The 26,239-nt window shown below is 37.2% G+C and overlaps 1 protein-coding gene across 3 annotated transcripts in view; it reads left to right on the forward strand.

Moving 5' to 3' along the window:
- Positions 1–26,239, forward strand: part of enok (enoki mushroom) — a 516,902-nt gene that overhangs the window by 330,277 nt on the left and 160,386 nt on the right. For all 3 annotated transcript variants that reach the window (XM_067138427.2, XM_067138428.2, XM_067138429.2), the window contains exon 8: positions 25,152–25,293. In XM_067138427.2, the coding sequence (XP_066994528.2) occupies positions 25,152–25,293 (142 nt within the window). The remainder of the gene's footprint in view (positions 1–25,151; positions 25,294–26,239) is intronic.

A 26,239-nucleotide genomic window follows, 5' to 3' on the forward strand; every position in this document is an offset into this window, starting at 1 on the left:
TGCAGGTTGGAAAGAATGAGAGTTAGAAATGGCTGTGGAAGTAAGGAGAAATTTAAAGAACTTACTAGAAAATTGAATCTAGCAAAGAAGTCAGCTAAGGATTAACATGATGGCCAAGCATAATATTGGTAGTCATACAAATTTTACTGAAAAGTGGAAGGGTATGTATAGGTACTTTAAGGCAGAAACAGGTTCCAAGAAGGACATTCCAGGAATCATTAATGAACAAGGGGAGTGTCCCTTTCAGACCCTACCCGCATGTTTGTGTGGGTACGTGTCAACAGTTGGTACGATTCATTGGGTTGACCGAGAGCATTCTGAACCGTTTAGTTTTAAAGCATAGGCTTGTGCAAACTCTTTGATATGCATTAATTGGTGCTGTGCTCCTGTGGAAGACGTATGAAGTACGTTGATTCTGCTGGTTTTGGCGGTCATCATGGCAACCAGTGCATTATCAGCTAAGTCTGTTCATAACTACCTTATTCCGATATTGATATCAAACTGCATAATATGAAAACTAATACCATATTAGTATTTTTCATACATAGATACGGCAAGTATAATTTGTTTATTTTACAGTAGAGCTTCACAAAATGTTACCCACACGTTTGTGTCGGCTGGGACTGAAGTGTGCTAACCTTATTCTTATTCCTCAACTAAAAAATGGCCCACAAAAGGGAATATACGGTATTATTTCCTTAATGTATGAATACAGATTACAGTGTAATTAAATAACTGCTATGTTTACAGCAATTATTTAATATACACCATAGTTTTGTTTTAACATAACCTTTAAATTTCAGAAATATATTGTTCTTCATCTACCAAGAACCCAACGTAGAGGTCAAACATTTATTTTGACAGACATTTCACAACTATACACCTTCTTTATGCTCTAAGTGAGAAATAAATCTATGGAAGTGGCACTATTATGATGAACAGAGTGAAAAATAAAACATTTTAACCCGACCAAAAGATGGTAAGAGGTGAAGTTGAGGAGGTATGCCAATCAGATGATGGAATGTGTGTAATTCGATGGAAGGACTCGAAAGTGGTGACCATGGCCTCAAATTTGCATGGAGAAACACCACTTCATGAAGTAGAGAGATGGGATCAAAAGGAAAAGAACTACATTAAAGTACCAAGTCCAAACGCACACAAAAAATATAATGAAAATATGGGCGGTGTTGATACCTGTGATCAGCTCTTGGAAGAGTATTGAACCTTCTTTAAAACAAAGAAGTAGACACTGAAAACCACTATTCACCTTATTGATCTGGCGACCGTTAATGCGTGGATGGAGTACAGGAGAGAAGCTGCATGCAATGGAGTTGCGAAGAAAGACTTTGTTGATCTGATGAAATTTCAATTAGCCTTAGCTGAAATACATATTGCATCAACCGACTTAGTCCCCTTTCAAGAGGAGGATGAACAAGAAAGAGATTCACCATCAAGATGATGTGTGCACCATTCCCATGTGTGGACCAAAGGCTCGAAAGTTTTGAGCACTGTCCAGCTGTTGTTGAACTGCCGAAGGCGCGCATGGGCCGCATGATCAGCTGATCCAGCCGAACCAGAGTGCAATGTACTAAGTGTAATATTTACCTATGCCTAACAAGTAAGAGTAAGTGTTTCAGGGAATTCCATAATAAATGATGTAGTAACCATAAGCATTTTTCACAATTATTTATTATTTTCTTCAAAATTTGGGACAATTTCTAACTGCTTGTATTGTATATATTAGATAAATAAATAAACAAATTTGATTTGATAGAAAGTGTATATTATATCTACCTTCAATTTTCTTCTAGAAGTAAAATATTTCATTGCTGTATTAGTATTAATAAATATAAAGTGAACTTTACAAACTTCACTAGTTCTCCACTAAAACGACTGAGTATAGACCCGGCCCACACAAATGTGTGGGTCTTAAAAAACAACAACGGAATAAGATTTTTTTGCTGCAACAGCTTTATTATGTTTTTGTGTACAATTGAGGTACTAAACAATGAAAATTGCAGAAAAAATTCTCTCCGCTTAGTCTTGGGTCTGAAAGGGGTATGCGAGGATCTTCAAAAGGCAGAAGTATTCAGTCAGCAGTATGTACAGATTGTTGGTTACAAGGATAATGTCCAAATAGAGGAGGTGAATAATATTAAAGAAGTATTAAAATTTACCTATGACAACAATGATATTTACAGTGAAATACAAAAGTTGAAAACTAGGCAAAAGCAGCTGGAATTGATCAGGTTTCGGGAGATATACTAAAGACAATGGGTTGGAATATAGTACCATATCTGAAGTACTTATTTGATTATTGCTTGCATGAAGGAGCTATAAGTCACCAAGTGAATGGAGAGTTGATATAGTAGCCCCCTGTGTATAAAGGAAAGGGTGATAGACATAATGCTGAAAATGACAGGCCAGTCAGTTTGACATGCATTGCATGTAAGCTGTGGGAAAGCATTCTTTCTGATTATATAAGACATGTTTGCAAAATTAATAACTGGTTTGACAGAATGCAATTTGGGTTTAGGAAATGTTATTTCACTGAAGCTCTACTTGTAGGATTCCAGCAAGATATAGCAGATATTCTGGATTCAGGAGGTCAGTTGGACTGTATTGCAGTTGATCTATCGAAGGCATTTGATAGGGTAGATCATGGAAGACTACTGGCAAAAATGAGTGCAATTGGGCTTGACAAAAGAGTGACTGAATGGAGGGGGGCAATGTTTCTAGAAAATAGAAAGATAACTAGAGTACTGAAAGTTAGAAACTTCATTTTGCTCTGTATTGAACTGGGATTTCAGTAAAATGAGAATGTTACAGTTCCACCTTTTCAATACCATGAATGTTTATTGATGTGAATATATATCACATAACGTTTAAAGAAGATTGGTACTAGTTTCGATGCTTATTGCACATCATCATCAGCCAACAAATCAGTTGATCAAAGTAAAACCTATCAAATAGCAATATATAACACATGATAGTACCTACAAGACACACAATTAAGTTACTGTAATGGATGACCAAGGGTTCCACTTTAATAATTCCAGCACATTTAATGGTCAGTCAACCAAAGTCAAATGGTGTAACAACAACAACGCTCACAACACTAGTGGCGGTACAAATCCTTTGCTTTTGGGTAGGTCCCCTTAATCGTTAAGTTAACAATTGAATTTTTCCAGCAAAATAAACTAAAATATCCAGAACACATTTCAAGTTAGTCACTTGGTTTTAACTTATTTCTCAAATACAATTTTCTCTGAATTTAATAATTTAATAAATTGAAATGATTTTGTTATAATCCTTAATGAACAACAAATCCTATCCACCCAGATGAATGGTTTCTTTAAAATGTCCCTAATGAATTTTCTCACATTTCTAATTATATTTTATAGTTTATCGTTCAGTTGATTCGTGGAGGCTGGAAATAACACATTTATTTCTTCCAGTATTATTTATTTCATTACGTCACACCATGAGTTTACTTTAACACTATCATTTAATAACACGTGCTTGGATAACCCTAATTATAATGTACTCAAAATCTGCACAAATAGAACTCAACACAAAAATGGACCAACTCCATGCCACTTCAAACCGTGACATTTAAAATAGGACTTTGTGCATCCCTCAAAAACAATATCAACAACTACCACCAATACTCTACTTTGGACATCCCTGGAAATGGTTAAATCCGAACATTTATTGTCTCAGTTCCCTCGCTTCAATAATAAATCTCTAATCTCGGTTGAACAAGTTAATTTTAAAGAATGCAACTAAATCCAAACATTTACTAAACGACAGACATCCCAATTAGTTTCTTTCAAAGTGGCGAGCTCCATTCTACAGACTACAATCTGATGTCGAACACATTTAACTCAATGAGAAGGTACAAATTGCCGTTATCTTCCAAGTGGCGAGCTCACCTGATTAGAGCTGTTATAGCGGAACAAGTCTCCCCCCTCGACTTCGCTTGACACGAAACATATGTGATACCTGCGTTTTAATTGGTATTTAAAGAAATGATATCTACAGTCTCGCTGATAAATAACAAAGTACAATATTCCTGACCCAAACAGATTATGCGTAGAGATTATCTAGATGTCACTCAATATTCATATACATCACGAACCTACAATTTTACATGGAATCCGAATGTGGTCTGACCCTGTTCCCATCTCAAAACATTACTCAAATAATTCCTCGGGTTTCAAAGACAGAACATCCCAGCATCATTACAGGCTTCCAACAAGCTGATTCACAAATCCTGCATTAACTCATACTTCGCAATATTTAACCACTTGTTTCAACACCACAAAAATCTCAACGACATTAAAATGGAATATTAACTCTCAGGACCCACAACGATACCAACAAACACTCTAACAATGAACCATATCCGCATAATTTGACCTCGTATTTCCACACTGGACTTCGCAACATGACTGACAAAATTTTACTGCTGTTGTTATCATCAGTTATACACAGTTTAAAGCAGACATTAAATATAGTAATCCCCTGTAACAGATATTTATCGATCTCACCTCGTAACTTTCCTTAATAATATTTTGCATTGCTCCACCCGCCATCGTGCCTTCACTTTGATCGAAAATGAGTAACCACGGATTTCTTACACAAATTTCAAATCAAAATCAAAATCTCTTTATTTGCAATTGAGGTGTCTACCTCGGTGGCAAATGGTACACTAAAATACATTATTGTCAAGCACTAAATATTAAATTAACAAGAGAAGAAAATTTTCCTATAATACAATATTATACAATTTACGCTAACAATGTTTTCTATTAAACACACAGCTCATCCTTAATAAATTTATATTGTTTACAAAATTCTACTTTTAATATCTCCTGTACTACTTACAAATATAGTCAACTGATATACAGTATGTGGAATTACTTCAAATGATACCATACAACTGGTATAAGATGAATATTTACATTGCATTTATTTATTTACTATTTTTTTTTCTTTTGTACCCATTCTGGAACCTAAGTAGCATAACGACTTGCTGCGTCTTAACCAGAGCCCCTTTTACCACCACTTTTCGGAGTTCCTGAAGGGCCTTCGCAGCTACCGTAGCGGTCCCAGGGCCCTCGAAGGCCCCACTGTACTTCACCCCTACAGGCAGTCCCCTACTTTGGCTGGCCAAACTCCTTAGACCAGGGAATGTAATTAATTTATTCACACACATTTTTTAAAATTTACAATAACTTGCACTGGTCGAATGCCCTCTAACACTTCATTTATTTTCTCTGTTGCTGTTTATTCTCTTCTTGAATATCTGTACAGATTTTGGAAAAGGATCAAACACTACCCCTGGTAAACTGTTCCACTCCTTCACACCCTTCCCAATGAATGAAAATTTACCCCAATCGCTTCTGCTCAGTTTTCTTCTAATTTTATATTTGTGGTCAGTCCTGCCGATATAATTATTTTCCAACGGAAGCCTCTCACGGATATCTCCCCATGCTTCTTCTCTTGTATAGGCTCTATATCAGGGCCTCTCAAACGCCCAAAATCTCACACGTGCAGATAGAGGCCCAAGAGCTCCGTGCACTGTGCATCGCTGCCGCTCGGCATGGCTCGGATCAACGCTTCGTCTCTGGGCTACTCGGCTAAGCTCGGCTCAACTCGCCTATACTCGGCTCAAGTCAGCCCAGATTTGGAGCGCTACGGCGCAAGTGGGGCAGAGGGAGACAGGCGGAGCGAGCGAGACAGGCGTGAGGAAAGAGAGAGTAAGCGCTATTGCTCCATATCGAGGAGTGGGGGGTCTGCACTCTGGTCAACCAAGCCAAGTCGTCTTTTGCACCGTGCACAGTGCATGCACCACGCGCATGCACCCTGAGAGGTCCTGCTCTATATAATCCTATAAGTCTAGTTTTCTCCCTTCTCTTACTTAAAGTTTCCCACCCAAGTTCCTTTAACATTTCTGATACACTACTCTTTCTTCTGAAGTTCCCTGTTACAAATCTTGCTGCTTTCCTCTGCACACTATCTATTTCTTTTATTAGGTATTCTTGGTGAGGATCCCAAACACTGTTTGCATATTCCAATAATGGACGAACCATACTCGAGTAACTTTTTTTTTAAAATTCTTTGTTGCATCCTTTAAGTAGCCTCATTATTACATGTAACGATCTGTATGCTTTCCCAACAATGTCATCAACATGACCCTTCCAGTGGAAATTACTTTCAAATCTCAGACCTAAGTATTTGCACTTGCCATCTTTTGGGATAACTACCTCATCCAAAGTATATTAAAATTGAGTTTTAAAGCTCCTGTTTGTAAATGTTGTAACAGTTCATTTGCCTCCATTAACCTTCATATTATTTTCTTCAACCCATTGTTGGATACTTTCAAGGTCCCTTTGTAATTCTGAACAATCCTCAATGTTGTTTATTTCCCTTTAAACAAGTATGTCATCTGCATACAATCTTATTTTTGTCGTTATATTGTTTCCTATATCATTTGCGTATATTAAGAAAAGTAACGTTGAATTTAGAAATGTTTTTATCCAACGTGTAACCCTTACGTCCAATCCTATTCCCTCCAATTTCTTTAATAATATTCCATGTTCCACTCTATCAAAGGCTTTGGAAAGATCTATGGCTATGCAATCTAACTGACCTCCTGAATCCAATTGATCTGATATGTCCTGCTGAAATCCCACCAGTTGTGCCTCGCAAGAAAATTTCTTTCTAAATCCATACTGGCTTCTCATGAACCAATTTTTATCATCACATATCCCTCTGATGTACTTCGATATTAAACTCTCCAGTATTTCACAAACTATAGTGGTCAGGCTGATTGGCCTGTAGTTCTCTGGTTTCCTTTTATCACCCTTTCCTTTATAAATTGGTATTATTATAGATTCCTTCCATTCCTTTGGTATTACACTATTATTTATGACATAGTCAAAGAGAAATTTTAAATAAGGCACTATGTACCACCCCATTGTCTTTAATACCTCCCCAGTAATTTGATCACTTCCTGCTGCTTTTCCTTGCTGAAGCAGTTGGATTTCTCTGAAAATATCTTTGTTTGTGAATGAGAAGCTTCTTGTTTCCCTCTGTGTCTCTCCCTCTCCAACTTCTGTTTCGGTTTCCAACTCTTGACAATCATCTACTGAATCTCTGAATTCCCTACTAAATAGGTTTGCTTTCTCAGTATCTGTTAAATAGTATTCACCCCCTTCTCCCACCATTGTAGGAATTTGGATTCCTTTTCCTTTTTGATTCCTGATATATGAATACAGCTTTTTACATTTCCCTTTGTGGTCATTACCCTCTCGAAGTATGCCATTCATATAATTCTCTTTTGCTTCCTTTTTCACTCTATTCAGTTCCCTCATTAGCTGTTTTCTAGTTTCTCTACTCTCCTTACCCTCTTTGATTTTCCTGTTTACTATTCTACATTTTCTTTTTAATTTTCTTATTTCCCTTGTATAATAAACAGGGTCCGAGGTTATTTTACCCTTCTTAACAGGTACAAATCTCTTCTCTCCTTCCCAAATGATTCCTTTAAATTTAGCTCAAAGTGTATCCACGTTACTCCCTTCACTTATCTAACAACTGAATTGTGATTTAAGGTAAGTCCCAAATTCATCAACTTTCGTTTTTCTGTACAATTTCTTGTCTTGTGTAACCCTCTTATTAAGCCTTTTTGGTACCAGTCCTACATCCATTATTACAGCCTTATGGTCTCCTATTCCTTCAATTACCTCAGTTTTATCAACAATTTCCCATGGTTTAACCAAGAATACATCTAGTAAGTTATTGAGACGAGTTGGTTCTTGTACTACTTGTGTAAATCCTCCCTCCCAAATGAACTTATTTGCCAGTTTCTGTTCATGGGCTTCACTTGCAGCTCCATTCCATTCAACTTCAGGCAAGTTTAGATCTCTCCCAATTATTACCATATCATTATTATTGTTTTTATGAGTATAATCTATTATTTTCTCAAAGATTTCCATGTCTCTTTCCTCTCTTCCAGGGCTGTATGGTCCTATAATTCCCACCTCCTTCATATTATCCCAAACTAATTTTATCCCTAATATTTCATCCCTTTCATCGGTGAACCATTCATGTGAACAGTAAGTTTCCTTCACCAGAATAAACACCCCCCCGCCTCCCTTTTTATCTCCTCGGTCTCTATGATAGACTGTGTACCCTTCTGGAAATACTTCTCTATTACCCACCCCTTCTTTCAACCACGATTCCACTCCTATCACCACATCAGTCTCATAAGATTCCATCAATGTACCGAATTTTAATTGTTTATTTACTACACTTTGACAGTTTACTAAGAGCAATCTGAGACCCCCTTCCTCCCTAAAACTTGACTGTTGCAATTGGGTAACTTGAAATTCCTTACTATCCTGAGTTTCTTTTTCTAGTTGACTGAGCCAGCTTGAAGTACAGCTGGCTCTTTCTACTAGTTTTCCTGGTCAGTATTATAACTCAAGGGAGTTGCCTGTTTTACAGTACATATCTTAAGATTAATAAAATCTAGGACAATATTTGCTATCTTTCGTTTACCTGAATTGTTTAAATGGAGGCCATGTTTTGTATAACAGTATCTCACAAAACTGCTGCATTCAATAACCTGAGTATTCCGAAAATGTTTACAAATTTTAACATGAAAAAGCCACATGTAAATTGTATTTCAACATGCGGTTAGCCAAGGCTTGCTCTTCACGTTTACTTGAGTAACCTTTACCCAGAAGTTCGGAATTGCCCGATATTAACACAGGTGTGCGATGCAAATCCTGTTTTGTTGAGTACTTTTCGGAAGTCTGAATAGGAGCGCCAGCAAGAACAGATTTCATATCCTCACAAATAGAATCCACCAAAAATTTTTCTTCGATTACAATGACAGATTTATTAAGAAAATTTTCAAATGCAAACTCTGACAGTGAACCTACACCAGAGGCATACCCAGTCACGAAGTGTGCAGCAATGCTCTGCCCTACAAAACTCTTTCCTGTGTTACTTGGTCCATAAAGAATGAGCGAGTTAATCTGTGGTTGTTCCTCATTAAGAATTTTCTTAAGGTTGCAGACAAAATCAATAGGAACAATATTATTTCTATAAAACAATTCAGATATTGTATCTCTGCTAAAGCTGGTGCCATTGGCCGCACAATTCAACAGATGTTGAAATCTATTTTTCCTTTCAGAACAAAGTTTTTCTTTAATATAACAGGAAATTTTATTTTGAATTTCCCTAGCTAACACCTGGGAATAATGTCCAGTAAGCAGTGTCCATTCGTCCGGTGTACATAAATCTATAATAAACTGTGCGACGATGTAGCCTTGTACTTCCTAATTAATGACTCAAGACTATTGTTTGAACCTTTTTGATGGCGAAGTACTCCCAGCTCGCTGTGACGGTCCAGGGTGATGGTTGTCCAGGGGTGCTTCAGGCGATGTGGTAATCCTCCTCTTCTGGGTCAGCTCCAGGAACCGCCGAGAGTCCTCCTTTTGAAGATGGATCGACTGCAGCACCACTTGGATGAACTCACCCCATTCCCCAAATTTATGGTAAATGGACTCACACTTTGTAGAGTACGGAAGGTGCAGAAGTATAGTATCGTCGCCCTGCGGGTCGAACTTGCAATTTGGTTGATGTAAAATACCTCACGGAAGAATTGAGAGGTCGTCAATCAACAGCTCCGCCAAGTCGGCACTTTGAACGAACCAGCTCGAAGGTATCGTTAATGCAGACATAATGAAGCTTTGGAGAGTCCGATGTCCTTATATACCTACGCGGGGTATTTATACTCCTTAAATTATGCAAGAAAGCGTTCTAGAAGTGACCTTTTAACTCCGCCCATTTTTCCCCTACTTATAGTACAACTGAAATCCATCTGCGAGCAAGGCTAACGTTAGCGCAGCCCGTTGCCAGCTGAGCCGACGTCAGCAGTGCCTCCAGTAGCGAGCCCGGCCCCCGTCGCCAACGGTGCCGATTTAAAATATATATATATATATGACGTGACAGAGGTTGAACAAACAAGCCTGTCTGTTACCAATTTTCCCTCGGAAACTGTTTAGCGATCTAAGGTCTGTATTACTAAGGACTAAATTGTTCCACAGGACATTTATTATGTTTGTTTCGCTGCTAATTCCTTTTGAAAAGTATTTTTATTAAACCAACAATTTCTTTGTATCCATGCTCCTTTTACACGTGTAGGTGACGTCACACCTCTTAGCGTGAGAGTGGGAACTACTACCCGCTCCTGCCTCGTGCTGTTGCTCTGAGATAAAATGTAGCTAGATTGATATGGGACCGCATGTGGTAACTTTGGGATTCTGATTTCTTATGACACAAAGGTCATGAGTTCTATATGTTGGCCTCTTTGATCTGCTAGTAAAACAAAAGAAGGTTAGAAAGCAATAGAATTCAGTTCTCGTGATTTATGTAATTTTTCTGTGTTGAATTAATTTATATCTAAAAGTTATTTATTTAATATTGTTTTGATTAACTACTAAAGAGAAATGGACAATAAAGAAGCATTTTTAAAAAGGGGAGAGAATTTCTCCAAAAATGATGATGCTTGTTGTTTAAAGGGGCCTAACATCTAGGTCATCGGCCCCACTCTCTCCAAAGAAGAGAAGGCACTAATGGTAAGGTTAGTTGCTGAAAAAAAAAATGTAATAGATAATAAGAGAACTGATGGTGTGACTGTAAAAGAGAAGGAAAGAGCTAGGGAACAATTAACAGACATGGTTAATGCTAGAGATTTTGTTAAGAAAAGATCTAAGAAGCAGCTGAAGTCATATTATGACAATTTTAAGTGCAGGTCGACACAACAGAAGGTCCAGGATAAGATCAACCTCATCATTAGATAAAACCTCTTCCCAATTATTATCTGTAATCAAGTGGAGCCCATTCCGAGTTTGACTGTAATGCTTTCTACATAGATCAAATGGATAACAGCACTTACAAACGATGCATTGGAGATAAAAGAAGTACAACACACAACCTTTCTGCTATGTTGGAGATCGCACTTCATGAAGAATCAGGGACGTCAGCTATTGCTCTGATTCATGTTTCTATCGAGCAAGTATTGATATCGCAGGTGAAACTAGTGTCAACTACTGTAACCGTACGAATGTACGATCCCCAAATTTTTAGGTTAGGAAATTTTTGTAAAATAGTTCGTAATATTGGTCATGTAAATCATATAATTTTGTTCATTTATATGTAAAAACATAGGATTAGAAGAAGAATTTGTAGTAGGGAATTTTGTATATATATGTAACTTTAATTTGTGTGTCTGCACATGGCATGGCAGTGTAGGTTGCTCAAGAATTGTGCAACATGGAAAACAGTGGCTATATCGGGAAAGACGGTTAAAGTCAGTTGAAAGTGTTGTAACAAAGTGGCTTGGAAACCCGGGGTACGGCAGGTAGTATAGGCTGAAGATTGGAGTGGATCAATGTGAATGTACATGAGTGGACATTCTATGTCACATCAGACGCACGATAGTCAATACGAGGGCTTTGTTTTAAGCGAGGTTGGGTTGACTGAGTGACGCGTGAAGATGTGCCTAGGAGAGCGTTGCTACCAGTAAACTTTCAGGGCCCTATAACCACGTGTAGCAAACCTATATAAGTATGTACGCGTGTGCGCCAAGTCATTCTAATTCTGATGCTGATTCTGTGCGTTTCTCATTCGGACCGGTGTGCGGGAGCTACGTATTTTGCCCAGTTTCCTATGCGATCTTCAATTGTTCGTGACTATCTTTTACGGAGTGAACATGTATAATCACAGATGCTAACGAGTTTCCGGCTTTGCGGGGGACGTTCTGTAAAAGACGCTACTAAGTGTTTGATACTCAAACTCTGTCTAATAATTAGGCCTATACTACAATTCGTCTATAAGATAATGTACAGTGGATGTGGTGGTGCATATGGAATCTACATTGTAATTGTATGCCCTTGCGGACCAATTTTGTAGAGCTTGAAAAGCTCTGCATTTCTTGAGAAATGAATTCATCGTCGGCCGAGCATGCAGTTTCCGTTGGAGAAACGTGAGGCGTCACACTAACCTGTGCAGCGATCGGGAAGGATTCAAGACGTTGATGAAGAAGTGTGTAAATAAGGTTAGGGATGCTCTTCGTAAAGAAGGTTGCATCCGTACGTAGAGAAAGCGTCGTACTTTTTTTTACCAGATTAGGATTTTCTTCTGTAACAGTAGAGTGCAGTGGAACTCTTACCTGAAGGTATGTTAAATGTATATAGTGAAAATAATTTTTGGTGGTTAGTAGATGTTTGTAATTTGCCTTTGTAAGCGGCAAACACGAGTTGGTCTCGTTACGTGGTTTTTTTTTTGTTGTTGGTGGTTTTAGTGGGTTGTATAATTGCCCTTTTATAAACGGCAAACACAAGATGGTGTCTTCAAGTGATGTTTTTTTGTTGTTGGTGGTAGTTGTTTTTAATTTGCCTTTTGTAAATGGCGAACAGGAGTTAGTCTCATCAAGTGATGATTATTGTGGTATTTTATATATATATTTCATTTATTTTGGGAGTAAAGTCATGTAATGAAACTTGCAGTAAATCTTTTATCAGTAGAGTATGGATGAACCTGGCATGCTACCCAAATTTAATTTCAGGGGTTAAACAGCAACAGGTAAGGTTATAAAGTAAATCTGGAGCTTCGCCAGCCTAATGACCGTCGCCTTGGGAGAGGGAGTTGCTCGTTGCTGTACAGAGTTAATTATTCCTGCAATTGTTTTTGCGGGTGGCGCCCATTCTTGTTATTTACACTTATTTCAGTCACCGTTTATTCATTTCATAATTTCAATAACTTGCAGTAGTTAGACTACTTCCGTGGAGTGCAAGGAATAGGCCCAATTTAAATAAAGTAAAAAATACCAAAGCACCCAAAGCCCATAAGAAACTGTCCAAACTGTCTGAAGAATGACAAAAACTATGCAACCTAGAGTTCAAGAACTTTAAACGATAAACATGATTAAGAAATCCGGCTCCTTGAGATGCAGGGGAATCGAAACCCATGAAACAAGAAAATGAAAAGCTTAAAACATCTGTATTGCAAGCAAAACTTGCCAAGTATTTGAACAAGTAATTCTTTATTAATAATATTAATGTCGGTAATATTTAAATGATTTTTAAAAAACTTTTCTCTTGTGCCATACAAGGGATCATTCAAGTGCTAGATAATAATGACTTTTGCGTCTTTCATTATGTGATAAAATACATATTGGCGAATGTGAATTGACTAACAAAAAATACATTGATGTAGGAACAATTTAAATTGCCAGTAAATTGAAAGCAAATGAGTTAAATGTACTACAAATAATTCATTTCACTATATAAGAACATTTTGTTAAAATGCTTGCAAATTTGTTTGTTTATCTGGACTACTTTCTTAGAGGAAATGAGTTTCGAAAATCCTTTCACGAAAAGTGGCTGGCGCTCCTGTGGGTGGGGGCAGTAGAATAACACCCACGGTATCCCCTGCCTGTCGTAAGAGGCGACTAAAAGGGGCCCTAGGGGCTCTGAACTTTGGAGCGTGGGTTGGCGACCACGGGGCTGCCAGCTGAGTCCTGGCATTGCTTCCATTTACTTGTGCCAGGCTCCTCACTTTCACCTATCCTATCCGACTTCCCTTGGTCAACTCTTGTTCTTTTCCGACCCCGACGCTATTAGGTTTGCGAGGGCTAGGGAGTCTTTCATTTTCACGCCCTTCGTGGCCCTTGTCTTTCTTTGACCGATATCTTCATTTTTCGAAGTGTCGGGCCCCTTCCATTTTTTCTCTCTGATTAGTGTTATATAGAGGATGGTTGCCTAGTTGTACTTCCTCTTAAAAAAATAATCACCACCACCACGAGGAATATCTACAACAGGGACAGGTACCGCATCAAATATAAAGTAATTTCTGTCATGAGCTCTTTTCTCTTGCAGATACTCACAAAGCTCTTGATCCTCGGAGGGATCTTGCTCCCTAGTTTGTATTGCAGTATTGTGAAGAATAGCAGTGGCTACTATTATGCTTAATGCAGTTCTTACTTTTGTTCTTAATCCTAAAGATGGCACAGGAAACCACCTTCTCCACACCCCATACTGTCTCTCCACAGTGTTTCTTGTCTCCACATGAGCTTTGTGTTAGTTTTCTTGACCTTCAGTCCTTGGATTCAGAAAGGGAGTTAAAAGATAGGGGACTAAACGGTAACCATTATCACCCAATAAATGCCCTTCTGATATTCTTCCTGTTTGGAACATCATTCTGATTTCTGAGTTATCAAAAATGAAGCTATCATGTACCGAGTCGGGCCACCGTGCTACCACATTTCTAATCAGTAGATTTGCATCTGAAATTGTGTGAACGTTAATGGAAAAATGTTGGTTTCCGTTGCAAGACACTTCTGCAATATGACCACCGGGAGACTGTATTGTATAAAACAAAAGCTAAAGGTTTCCACCTATTCAACACTGTTTGTTGAACCTTAAAAAAGTTACACCGGGCGAGTTGGCTGTGCGATTAGGGGCGCGCGACTGTGAGCTTGCATCAGGGAGATAGTGGGTTTGAATTCCACTGTCGGCAGCCCTGAAGATGGTTTTCCGTGGTTTTCCATTTTCACACCAGGCAAATACTGAGGCTGTATCTTAATTGTGGCCTCAGCCACTTTCTTTCCACTCCTAGGTCTTTCCTATCCCATCTTCGCCTTAAGACCTATCTGTGTCGGTGCAATGTAAAGCCACTAGGAAAGAAAGAAGTTACATATATATGCTGAAACTAGTTTCGGTCTTACCTGAGACAATCATCAGTCAAAATCAAAGTTAAGGCAAGACATGAATATAGATAAAATGAAGCAAGCATGAAATTCAATGTAAGACAAGTAAAGAGTTGAGAAACACTCATCACAAACACATGTCCTGTGTAAGCTCTCAACTTTCCTCCAATTTTCAAATTGAATTTCTTGCTTGCTTCATTTTATCTATATCCATGTCTTGCCTTAACTTTGATTTTGACTGATGATGGTACCTGGTAAGACCGAAACTCGTCACGTAGCTGCTTAACCGGTTCATAGGCATCACTGTTTAACCACTAGCGGAGGTCTTCGCCATTTACATCTTCACAACCAGAAATTTGTTTCACAAGATCGATTAGACGAGTAGCAGCAATCACATTCCTCATTACTTCAACCTTCAAAGCCTCTTCTGGGACAACTGATGGTGAGAATGGTGCCCGTAGCATCTTCTGGTTTTAAAACAGTAGTCGCATGCAGAATAGTATATTCTCAATGAAAATATTCACTCAATTATAACAAAATACATTACTTCGGGCTTAGGTTTTTTATCACCGTACTATGTACTGTACCAGGAAAGGTTGTTGGGCTATTGAGCATGGGAAAGGTCTCAGGTAGTGAACAATTCTAGGAGCCGGTACAGAGAAAGGAGTTCGCACGGCAAAATAATAGATGTTATTTTGCTAATGAAAATTTATTAGAAAGTCTAGGTGCAAAAATGACCTCCTCCTTATCTCGCATTTAAAACTGAGAAATGGCTTGAAAATATATTTTTTCATGTATGGTCAACCCAAAATTGAAATTCAGAAAAAACTCTGTTATAAATAAGGTTGGAAAATAAACTTTTTTCTTCATGAAATTCATAAGTTGAATGTGGTTTCATAAGTCTATAGAATGTTCAAAAATAAACACTTGTTTTCATAAATCACTCTCATATGAAACCTACAGTCTTTTTAAATCAATGCCTGAAGTCTGTTTAAATTATTAAATTAATTATCACACGAAAATGAACTGTCATCAGTTCGCACTTGTAATTTGTGGTTAACGTAGCACTTTAAAAAATGATTTGTAACAGTTCTCTCTTCAGTAAGTCAGTGATTGTCTAGTGCAATAGTTTTTAAACTAACCACTTGCTTTTACCAGCTTAAAATGCTAAATGCACTCATATATCACCCGAGAGTTTTTCTAGGCTGGATCTGGTAAATGCGGCTCCACGAGCGGCAACTGGAACTCCAACGATGTTGTCAGCACCACGTCGAACCAAGTACCATCTCCAACGTTGTAACTCGTTCCATTTACCTCACTGTATCACGTATTGCATCCCTCGTCGAACCACGTACCGCCTCCAACTTCGTACTATGTGCCATGTCGAGTCAGGTGTTGAGTTGATATGAGGCTTAACACTCGGTCAAGATTTCTGGTGTCGTATAATGTTGTGGACACACAAGAAAGTTCAGTTGACACTGGATTGTGAGTGTTAAAATATAGCACTGTCTGGTTAATTGAATATTTGCAAATCAAGAATAAATAGCATTCATAATTGTACTAGAATCACGTGAAATTTGAATCACAGTTGGTAATGTGCTCTTTGAAACACAGTCCGTTATCTAACTTCAAACTATTGCTCGCTATTAGAAATAGTTATGGCTTTTAAAATGAATTAAAGCACAGTCTGAAGCGTTTGAAACACGTCATAGTTTGAAGTACCCGCAGTTTTTAAATATTCACACTTCTTAAATAACATGAGTTGTTAAAGACGTAGTTCATATAATGCAAGATATTTACACTAGAACTTATTGTATTGATTTCGAAGCGAAATTTACAGTTCAAAGTTTATGGAAATGGTGAGTGTAAGTTGAGTCCTTGTCCTATACACACACGATGCGTTTAACTGCCTCTAGCTATCGCCACCACTAATCTTAAGGAAGTTTTCAATGTTATTTAGCTTCACTTAACTCAGTATTTCCTAAAAATGACATAAAATGTCCTTAAGGTTTACTCAGTTGTTTGCTATCACCGTTCAAACACTAGTCACATCTGAGAAAATTGTTCCCATTCGGCTATGATAATTACTGAGTTTCTGATTATCAAAATACTCTCGAGTTCTGAGAAGTCACAGTTCAATTTTAAGCACACGCAGAAATTTTATCAAGTTCGGAGATGCACCGACAATAATGGAGTTCAAATCATCACACGCAGTCTTTTCAAAGTTCGTAACACTGTATTTGAGAATGACAGAGTTCTTAAATGCACACCAAATTTTTACAAGTCTGCAACACAGCAGGAAATTTGTAAGTATCGTCTTAGTACACGCCAAATTTTTCTAAGTCTTTTAGCACGGCAGAAATCTCATAACTTCGACGAACAACTTCACGTAACGTGACACGGCGACAGTACCGTCTGACATAGCCGAGTTGTGTTTTGCAACTGCCTGTACTCATCGAGGCGATGCTCTTATATACTGAAAGCTGGCTGGCTCTCTGCTTCAAGCGAAAAAAAAAAAAAAAAAAAGTGTTTCTTTTCCACCTTAATACCTCGGAAACTAGTAGGTGGATTTCCTTCAAATTTTGGTTACTTTACTTTTCAAATATGAGCTTCATGCTGGTGTACTTCATATTTTCATAGTTAACGGCGTTTAGTAGATATCAAAATTGTTCGAGTATATTCTAGACGGGTGGGTCTGCAGCACGTGGCGATTACGTCACCCAGCCGGTTCTCTGCCTGTGACGCAGCACTATCTCTCTCACTCCCATAGCGAGCAGCTGAGTCTCGAATGTTCGCGCGGCGCGCTGACTCAAATGCTAGAGCTATCAATTCGTTACTAAATTACAAATTAAAAATGCAATGTGCCAGGCCGTAGGCATTCCTGGTACAGTATTGATAATCACAAACAGAATAATCCACAACCGAATAATCGGGAGTTTACTGTACATGTATGCAAGTACGTTTTTGAATTGGATAGTCTGAAAGCTATATGATATAAAATAAAAAAATTGTTATGCACAAGAAATAAATCAATATGAACAAATAAATGATTCTGTTAGAACAAATAAATCGTTTCATGCATTTTATATAATTATGGCATTTAATAGGCGAAACATTGTGACCTATTTAGATATTCCTCCACAGAATAAAAATAATGGTATGCTAGATATGCCTTTAATAATCTGAAAATTTACTATGAATTGCGTGTAAGATATGAATAAGATAGGTCTTAATGATTGAGTAACTCCACCTTTACAATACTGTACAGTATTATTCCTTTTTATTTTAAAAAGGGACATGTTTCATCTCTTACTGGTGAGACATCTTCAGCCTTAAAATATGTTTTTATAATAAGAAAATACATGAATTCTTAGTAACGCTAAATACAATGACTTATCCGTAGATTAGGGCATCTCGACTCGTGAACAATTTATCATATGTGAACACAGTTTAAAAAACTCATGTTGTTAAAATATTTTGTGTCATAGGAACAAATTAGGGGATGATAAAGAGTTCCATTGAGTTTTGATTCTCAAAATAAAAAATTGATGTGAAGATCATGCTAATCTAAAAGTGGATCTTGAATTAGGTTAATGTCGTCTCAAGTTTATGGATGCTTCAGTGTATATGTATCTGGTTAAACCGGGCTTGTTTTCTCTAGGTGGAATTTCCCAATATATACTAGTTGTGTAGGCGTCCACCTATGTAAAACAAGCCCTGTTTAACCAGATACATACGGACTCAAGCATCCGTAAACTTGAGATTACATTAACCTAATTCAAGATTTATTTCCACTTATAGAACACTGTGATCCTCACACTGATTTTTTATTTTGAGAATCAAAACTGAATGGAACGTTTATTATCTAGTAATTTGTTCCTATGACACAATTTGTTTTAAGTACATGAACTGTTTTTTACCCGTCGTGCTACTCATATTGCGTGCATAATAATAGGTCAAGGTTTTATGGTATGTTTATGTTTTATGTGAAATTTATATATTTTGACTGTTGTTAGTGAATTTGTACAAGTTATAATGGCATCCACTGATCAAGATACTTTTGTGTTTGGATGAAACAATGGAGGAATTGGACGTGAACAACAAAAGTGAGGTTTACAAAAGTGATCATAATTCTGAAATCTGAAACAGAATGTCTACAAGTTTCGAGGGAGAAGGGGCACTTTTGTTGATTGTAGGCTGTATTCCAATCATTTTAGGAAAGGATTGAATTACCAACTGGGGCCTCCATGGTCCCGCTGCAAATGTTTGAACCCGGAAACAAAATTTGCAAAAGTGTTCCAGGAAAGATGCTGAAAACTACAGAAGTCATGAAACTGTGTAAAATTTTTGTTTCCTATTAGGCCTATGCAGAATCATATGTTTGCATTATTTAGTTCATACTAAGCATACTCCTCCTATCTGAATTTTGGTTAAATTTAAGTATTTGTGTTCCTAAATAAATTACGATTTGTTTAAATGTAAGTATATAAGTTCCTATGTAAATTTTGTGTTAACCCCTTAATCCCGTTTCTTGATACAAGTTCGGGAATGAGGCGAGGTGAATTTATATAGAATGTTTTACGGTCGGATACCCTTCCCGAGGACAACCTCTGTTGAGGAACTAATGAAGATGAAATGAATGATGGTAAATGAAATTGAGAGCAGATGGAAGGCATAGGATGTGGCCTATGAATGGAAATTGTCCCTGCATGCGCATGGAAGCGTAGACAGGAAACCGCAGAAAAGCATTCTCAATTAGAGCCAACGGTGGGGTTCGAACTCACACGTTTCCCGACTGCAGACGTTGGCTCCTTAGCACTCCGCTCGGCTGTGTTCCTAAATAAATAAATATCTCAAATTGACCTATTAAAAATATCTTGCTCTTTATATGGGCATATTATGGCCTTTAAACATAAAGGTGAGATCTGTGTTCACTAGCAAGTAACGGCGCACATAAGGACCTAGCAAGTAAAGCCGGGTTTACTGTGTTCACATGATAGACGGAGTCATCTTGACTCTTGAACAATTTAAGGATAAGACATTGTTCTTAGTGTTACCAAGAATATCATGTGTTTTCTTATTATATTTTTAGGCTGATGATGTCTCACATGGAAGAGACAAAACATGTCATTTTTTAAAGTAAAATGAAAAAATGAATAATACTGTACAATATTGTAAAGGTGGAGTTACTCATTTATTAAGATCTTCTATCTTGTTGAGTTGACAATATGGATTAATTACGAAATTTATTTCTTGTGGTATGATATGAATGTTTTGTTTTTGCCTTGTGTTGTGGTGATGAATACAGTTATTCATTTGTAGGGATATTTCTACTGATTGAATCCGCTCTTAAAATTATTATTCTTACTTCCATGTTGGAACTACTATCAGCAAGGGCAAGATGATGTAGATGCAACAATGACATGTATTCTCTACTCCCAGCTATGTAGACCACATATTTCTTGCGGTCATTTCTTCAGTTCACAATTTCACGACTTCTCCCCGAGTCTGTGGAATTGTTGGGAAGTAAACCATAACCTTTTGTACTATATGATGGATGGAAGTACATACCTGCCAACCCTTCTGATTTACCCGGAAACTTTCTGCTTAACTCGTCTTCCGATTTTCCAATTTATTTTTAATTCTTCCTATTTTTTAACAATATAACCTCCAGTATAGTCATTATGTGCTTGTGTAATTTAGGCCTACCCAACCTCATTTTCAAGCGTATTTATTTGTTTCTTTATTTCGCGAGTATATCGTCCGCCGCCTTCGTGCGTTATGTTTCCTGCTCGCTACAGCAGCTGGGGATTCAGGGCGGCAATCGTCCTACAAGCAAGAGAGGGTAGTGAGCGCTAGCGACTCAGTTAATCGGGACGAAGGAATGAGTTTCTTGTCGTGTGGTTTGTGCACTATTAACATCGTTTCTGTGCGTAATTTCGTTGGAATTATATGCCACGTGTGTTTTCTGGTGGTTCTGTGCTTTTCTCCATGTCAAAGTCGTGTGTTAATAATATATGAGACATACCGATCTGCTCTGTATTTAGTAGTTTCATGTATTTCAATTCATTTTTGTCTATTCTTATTTAATAATTGTAATGAGTTGAATGTATTTCAGGGAGTTGTGTCGGTGACAGTTTCTGGTATTTTCTCTTCATGTTATGGGCAAAATACATAACAAACATTATCTCCATGTGTTCAGAGATACCTATAAAAATAAATTTCCATTTGTTTTACAGTCTAATAAAGGGGACTATTATGTGAATCACCTCAGCAGATAAATTTTATTTCGAGTTATTGAAATTTCAAGATATAGAGAATACCGTTATTGAGCAGGTATAGCACATCATTGAATCATTTGTATCTATGGGCTTGTACTTAATACATTATGGTTAACAGTACTTAAAAATATACAAAGAAACTTTTTTTATGGTATCACTTTAATTACAACACTTATTGTAGTAACTGTTTGGAAAACAGGATACAGTACATACAGTGGTGAAACAAGAAACATAGCTCCGTTAATACGTTTGGAAAAAAAAATCCGTCAGTCTCTTCTTTTTGTTGCGGTTGACCTTTCCTCCCTTCACGTTGAAACTTCTCATCAATACCAGGCAGCCGAGTTTCATAAATGGAGTGTGTCATCCCCGACTTCTGGGCTTGCTTTTGTACATGACTGGTAATTAATTGATACCCGAGAAACGGCAAGGATTTGCCGATCACTAGAGGTTTGAGTTTTTTGATTCCAGTCATGTTAGTTTCCAGCTTCGTTGTAACCCCTTCTTTACTTGTTAACTGTTGCTCACAAACCACAAATGCCATATTGCACATTTAATGTTGCTCAAAATTCGAGTTACAGAGTATTTTTTGCTTCAAAGGAGGAAAGGTTTGCTTTGAGAAATTGAGAAATTCTTATAACTGAATTTCGAGAATATAGAAATAAATACATGTGAAGAATAGGACAAATGGCCGGAAAATCTAAGTTATAATTTGCATACAATTTTTTTAAAATTCCCCCTATTCAGCAGTACAATTGATTTTATGTTGTTAGAAATTCATTTTACTACAACACTACATTAACCCATTGCCATGTAAACATTTTTCTTGAGAAGTGTACATTTAGATCTTGTTATACGTGATAGTTACGTTCCGCAGAATTGCCGCTCATACCGAATTCGCGTAAATCGAGAATCATTTTATATGTAAAATACAGGGTTAGGTTTTCGTTTACTCATATATTAAGTTTAAAATAGCAGAGATTCTTAGTATTTTTACAAAATATATCCATTATCCTGTTCCTGAAACGCATTTTAATGCAAAATTTGTACACTTAAAAATTAAACACTGAAATACACAATAATAAACTAAACTGTGCATACAAGCTCTTGGCTTTAGCTTGAATAGCAGATCCGGAGAGAGGTATGTGCTGTTGGTTGTGATGTTCCATCCGATCCATTTTTTCCATCGCTTACGAGCGAGATTTGGTCACTCTAGTCACACCTAAATTAGTAGAAGATTTGAGCAGTTTTTCGAATTGATTCCGCATTGTCACGAATAGTTCTCACGGAGGATTCACTAAGTTCCAATTCATGCTGAATGTCATCAATACGCTCACCTTTCTCAGTGCGATCCAAAACTTCTAACTTTGTTTCTAACAAATATGACTTTGGTACATGCTTCTTTCTTTCGACAGCCTCAATTTCTTTCCTTTTGTCCGGCGATTTAAATACGAAACCTGTCAAGTGTAACTTCACAGCTCTACTGACGAGAACTGACGATTCACATCTTGACAAACACTACAGAAGACGCAAATCGAGATGCGCTTGCCCCGTTTAACCTTCCCACGCGACGTAGTGTAATGTTACACAGTTTGGCATGCATGTCTGTACCTGCCTCAAGGCATTACAGCTTCCACATACTGTTAACGGATGGCAGCACTAGACTTGCAACCAAAATCGCATATATGCAAAATTGCAGATAACGAATCTGCGTATAACGGGGTTTACCTGCACCTTGGAATTACAATTAAATGCACCTTGGAATGCGATTATTTTTTCTACATTTTATGTTATGGATGCTAAAAATGGTCACAAAAGCATACTGCATCAAACTAACAACATTTTGGGTTAGAATTGAACTTACTACACTTAACTGAAGTCATTTAACTTATGGTACACTTTGAAACATCCATCCACATAGAGGGCAACTTTGCATTTGTTGCACTTGAAGCAAGATTCCTTCTGGATTCCACGCTCAAAACAGACTTTACATCTCCTTGATGTGGCTGATTTACTTGCTGTAGGAGCATTTGTTTCAGTAAAATGACCCCAGTGCCTTCCCTGTAGTCCCATTTGTGTGCTACCTTGAGATGGACCTCCTATTATGGCATAATCAGGTAGGGTGACATCTTCCAGAATTTTATTTGCATATGCATTGGTTTCCTTGCAAATTCCCCCCCCCCCCCCCCCCAAAGTGTCAGTAAGGAACTGACTCACAACGTCATATTCTGTAGCATTATCACCCAGGCGCCTCCTGACTACAGTATTTAGCTTCCAAACAACTGCACATGCATTGTCTTTTGGAAAGTTACTGGCCAAATTCCATTTTCAATTGTTTGATGCGGTGAGGTTATGTACGAAGTTATCTTCAGACGTACTATCACTGCTAAAACTACTATCAGATAAATCTGAGATATCTTCATCGCCACTATCGAGCGGAAATTGCAGTATTCTTTTCTCTTCCTCATTGCGATGTTTACACGACATCTTGCTCCATGGTAGTGTTCATTTCATGAACAAGATGACCAATTTTAGAAGGAAAATAAACATAACTTAGCCTTCGGATAATAACATTGGCATGTAAACACGCTAGGACTATATAGGAACGTAATTATAATGTAACACCATCACAATCGAAAGAAATCGGTAGTCAGATGTATTTTCGACTTGAGTACATGGGGACCGTTGTCCCCGTCATTGCATGTTAATGAATGTGGAACTCTTGATTGCTGTACTCGTCATTGTAGCGGAATGGGTTAAAAGGGACATGTTTCGCTCGGTTTCCAAGCATCCTCAGCCTTTGTACCTTATCTCAAGGTTAAGACCTGTCATTGTAAATTTGCTTGTAACTAATTTGTACTGAGTTATGATTCTAAAAACTAAGTTGTAAAATACGTGAACACAGGCATTTGTAAACACAGTGAACAGTTTAACAGTTTAAAATGACAGTGCTAAAATTGGGATAGACATTGATTCTAATAACACTGACATCCAAAACACAGTAATATCCTCACAGTAATGAGATTTGGCTAAAATTCCCAAGTTCTTTGTTTTTAAAAAACAATTGGTTAGTTGACTTATTATATTGTACACTGTACATTAAAATTTGAGTCATAAATCCTGTTAAAACTCGATAGTATCTAAAGCTTAAAGTCGTACTATGCATGTCAAAGAGATTGGAAATATGCTTCATCATGTATTGGTTTGAGGCATGCTTCTGTAATTTATTAATTGTAAACGGTAAAATGCAACTTGTTGGTAGTTTCCTCAAACTGGTCTTGATTTGACGAACAGACTTTACATTGGAAACAGTTCGTTTTTATGAGAACTTGGTCAAAAGGGACGTCAATCTGAAAATCTTGAAATGTTGATATATTATTCTTTTTCACAATCTTTAAGTGATGGTGCGTCTGTAACAAAGGAGATTACGTGATAATATTGTGTGTTATTGTGCTTTCACAGTGATCGTATTTGTGTGCATCACTTACCATTTTGACTGCTACTATAATGCCTCGCGGTGCTTGTTACATCACGGTGACTGCTTGCTTTTGTGTTTCTACTTCTTGTGTTATACGTATGAAGAAGCTGTTGTGAAGGGCAGGTTACATGTAATAAAATCTAAGTTAGTTCGAGGTACTGAAAATTCGAGTAATGGAGGTTCAAGATATTGAAGTTCAACTGTATTATTATTCGTATGTATGTGTCATAAATGAGAGTGATTAGGTACATTTTCTGTAACCATTTTAATGTTTTTTTTTTTAAAGTTTAATATTTTAAATTGAATGGTCAGTTTACATTGTAACTGTAGATATGTATGCCTTTTATCCTGTCCTTTTTTCACTTAAACCGTGACGCAATATATGTGATGAAATCCAAGAAAAAATCTTCCTGTTTTTGATTTCTAAAAGTTGGCAGCTATGGAAGTAATATTTGAAGAAAGTTTTTAAAAAGAAAATTGTTGTTGAATGATAGATTTGATTCAAATATTTTCAAAAATAAGCAAATGAAGAGAATTCCGTTATTGTATTGTATCACAAACCTTTTTAAAATTATGATGTGTGGCTTATTATTTTTTTTTCTTTCAGGTTACCAAAACTTTTTCTTTGTGAATTTTGTCTCAAATATACCAAGAGTAAGGCAGTCTTGGAACGGCACCAAGACAAATGTAGTTGGCGTCATCCTCCAGCTACTGAGATTTATCGTCACAAGGATATATCTGTGTTTGAGGTGATATATGCTTTCAGTTTCTTTTAGTAATCCATGTAATGTTTTCCTTCAGTCTAATATAATTGGTTGGGTTCTTTGTTTACAAAACACTAAAGTGATGGACTGATTAGAAAATATGTTGTAATCCTTAACACAGTTGCTCAAGGTTGACAGTACGGGTTAATAATGAAATTCATTTCTTGTAAGGTCTCTGTTTGCCAGCATTAATTAATCACACTGTGTTGAAGGTAATTTTAGCAGTTTGGTGTAAATTAATCTAGTGCCATGTGACTTGCAATGGCAGTCTTTCAACTTGATGTGACATCTTTTACAGCTGAAACGGATCACTGGTAAAAGACTACTGACAGTTTAAGTCAGTACTGCAGCATATTTGGTCTTTTACTTCATGTGGCATTGCACTATCTGTCAGGCCTAAAGTCACCTTAAACAGTGAGAACATATCTTTATCTATAATTTGGAGTATACCTGTCATTTGAAACAGGGATGTAGTCTTTTGACAAATTGCCTTTCTTCTTTTTTTTTTTGTTTTTTTTTGTTTTAGATGCTTGACAAGTAATTTACTGTAAGGGAGACCAGATGAATAAAATTGATGATGATGATGATGATAAACATCATTTAGTTGTGCTTTAATCAACTTGCTATGCTATTTCTTGGTTTACTGATTTACTACAGTCAAAAAAGTAGGTACTCCAATAGGATCCCTTTATTCTCTCCCAATTTTTACTTTCAAAATTGGGGAAGGGTGCTGTAGGTGTGAACTTCATTAAAGGAGCCATTGCTGTGTGTGTGAAAGAGAGAGAGAGAGAGAGAGAGAGAGAGAGAGAGAGAGAGTAAGTGAGTGAGTGCGCATACACGTTTCTCAAAATGAGCTATTTTAGACATAAAATGGGCTTTTTTCTCTGCGAAATGTAAAGAGTTTCACCTTGTTTTCCTGACACAGCATAAG

The sequence above is a fragment of the Anabrus simplex genome, chromosome 1 (assembly GCF_040414725.1).
Source record: "Anabrus simplex isolate iqAnaSimp1 chromosome 1, ASM4041472v1, whole genome shotgun sequence".
In the NCBI taxonomy this organism is placed as follows: domain Eukaryota; kingdom Metazoa; phylum Arthropoda; class Insecta; order Orthoptera; family Tettigoniidae; genus Anabrus; species Anabrus simplex.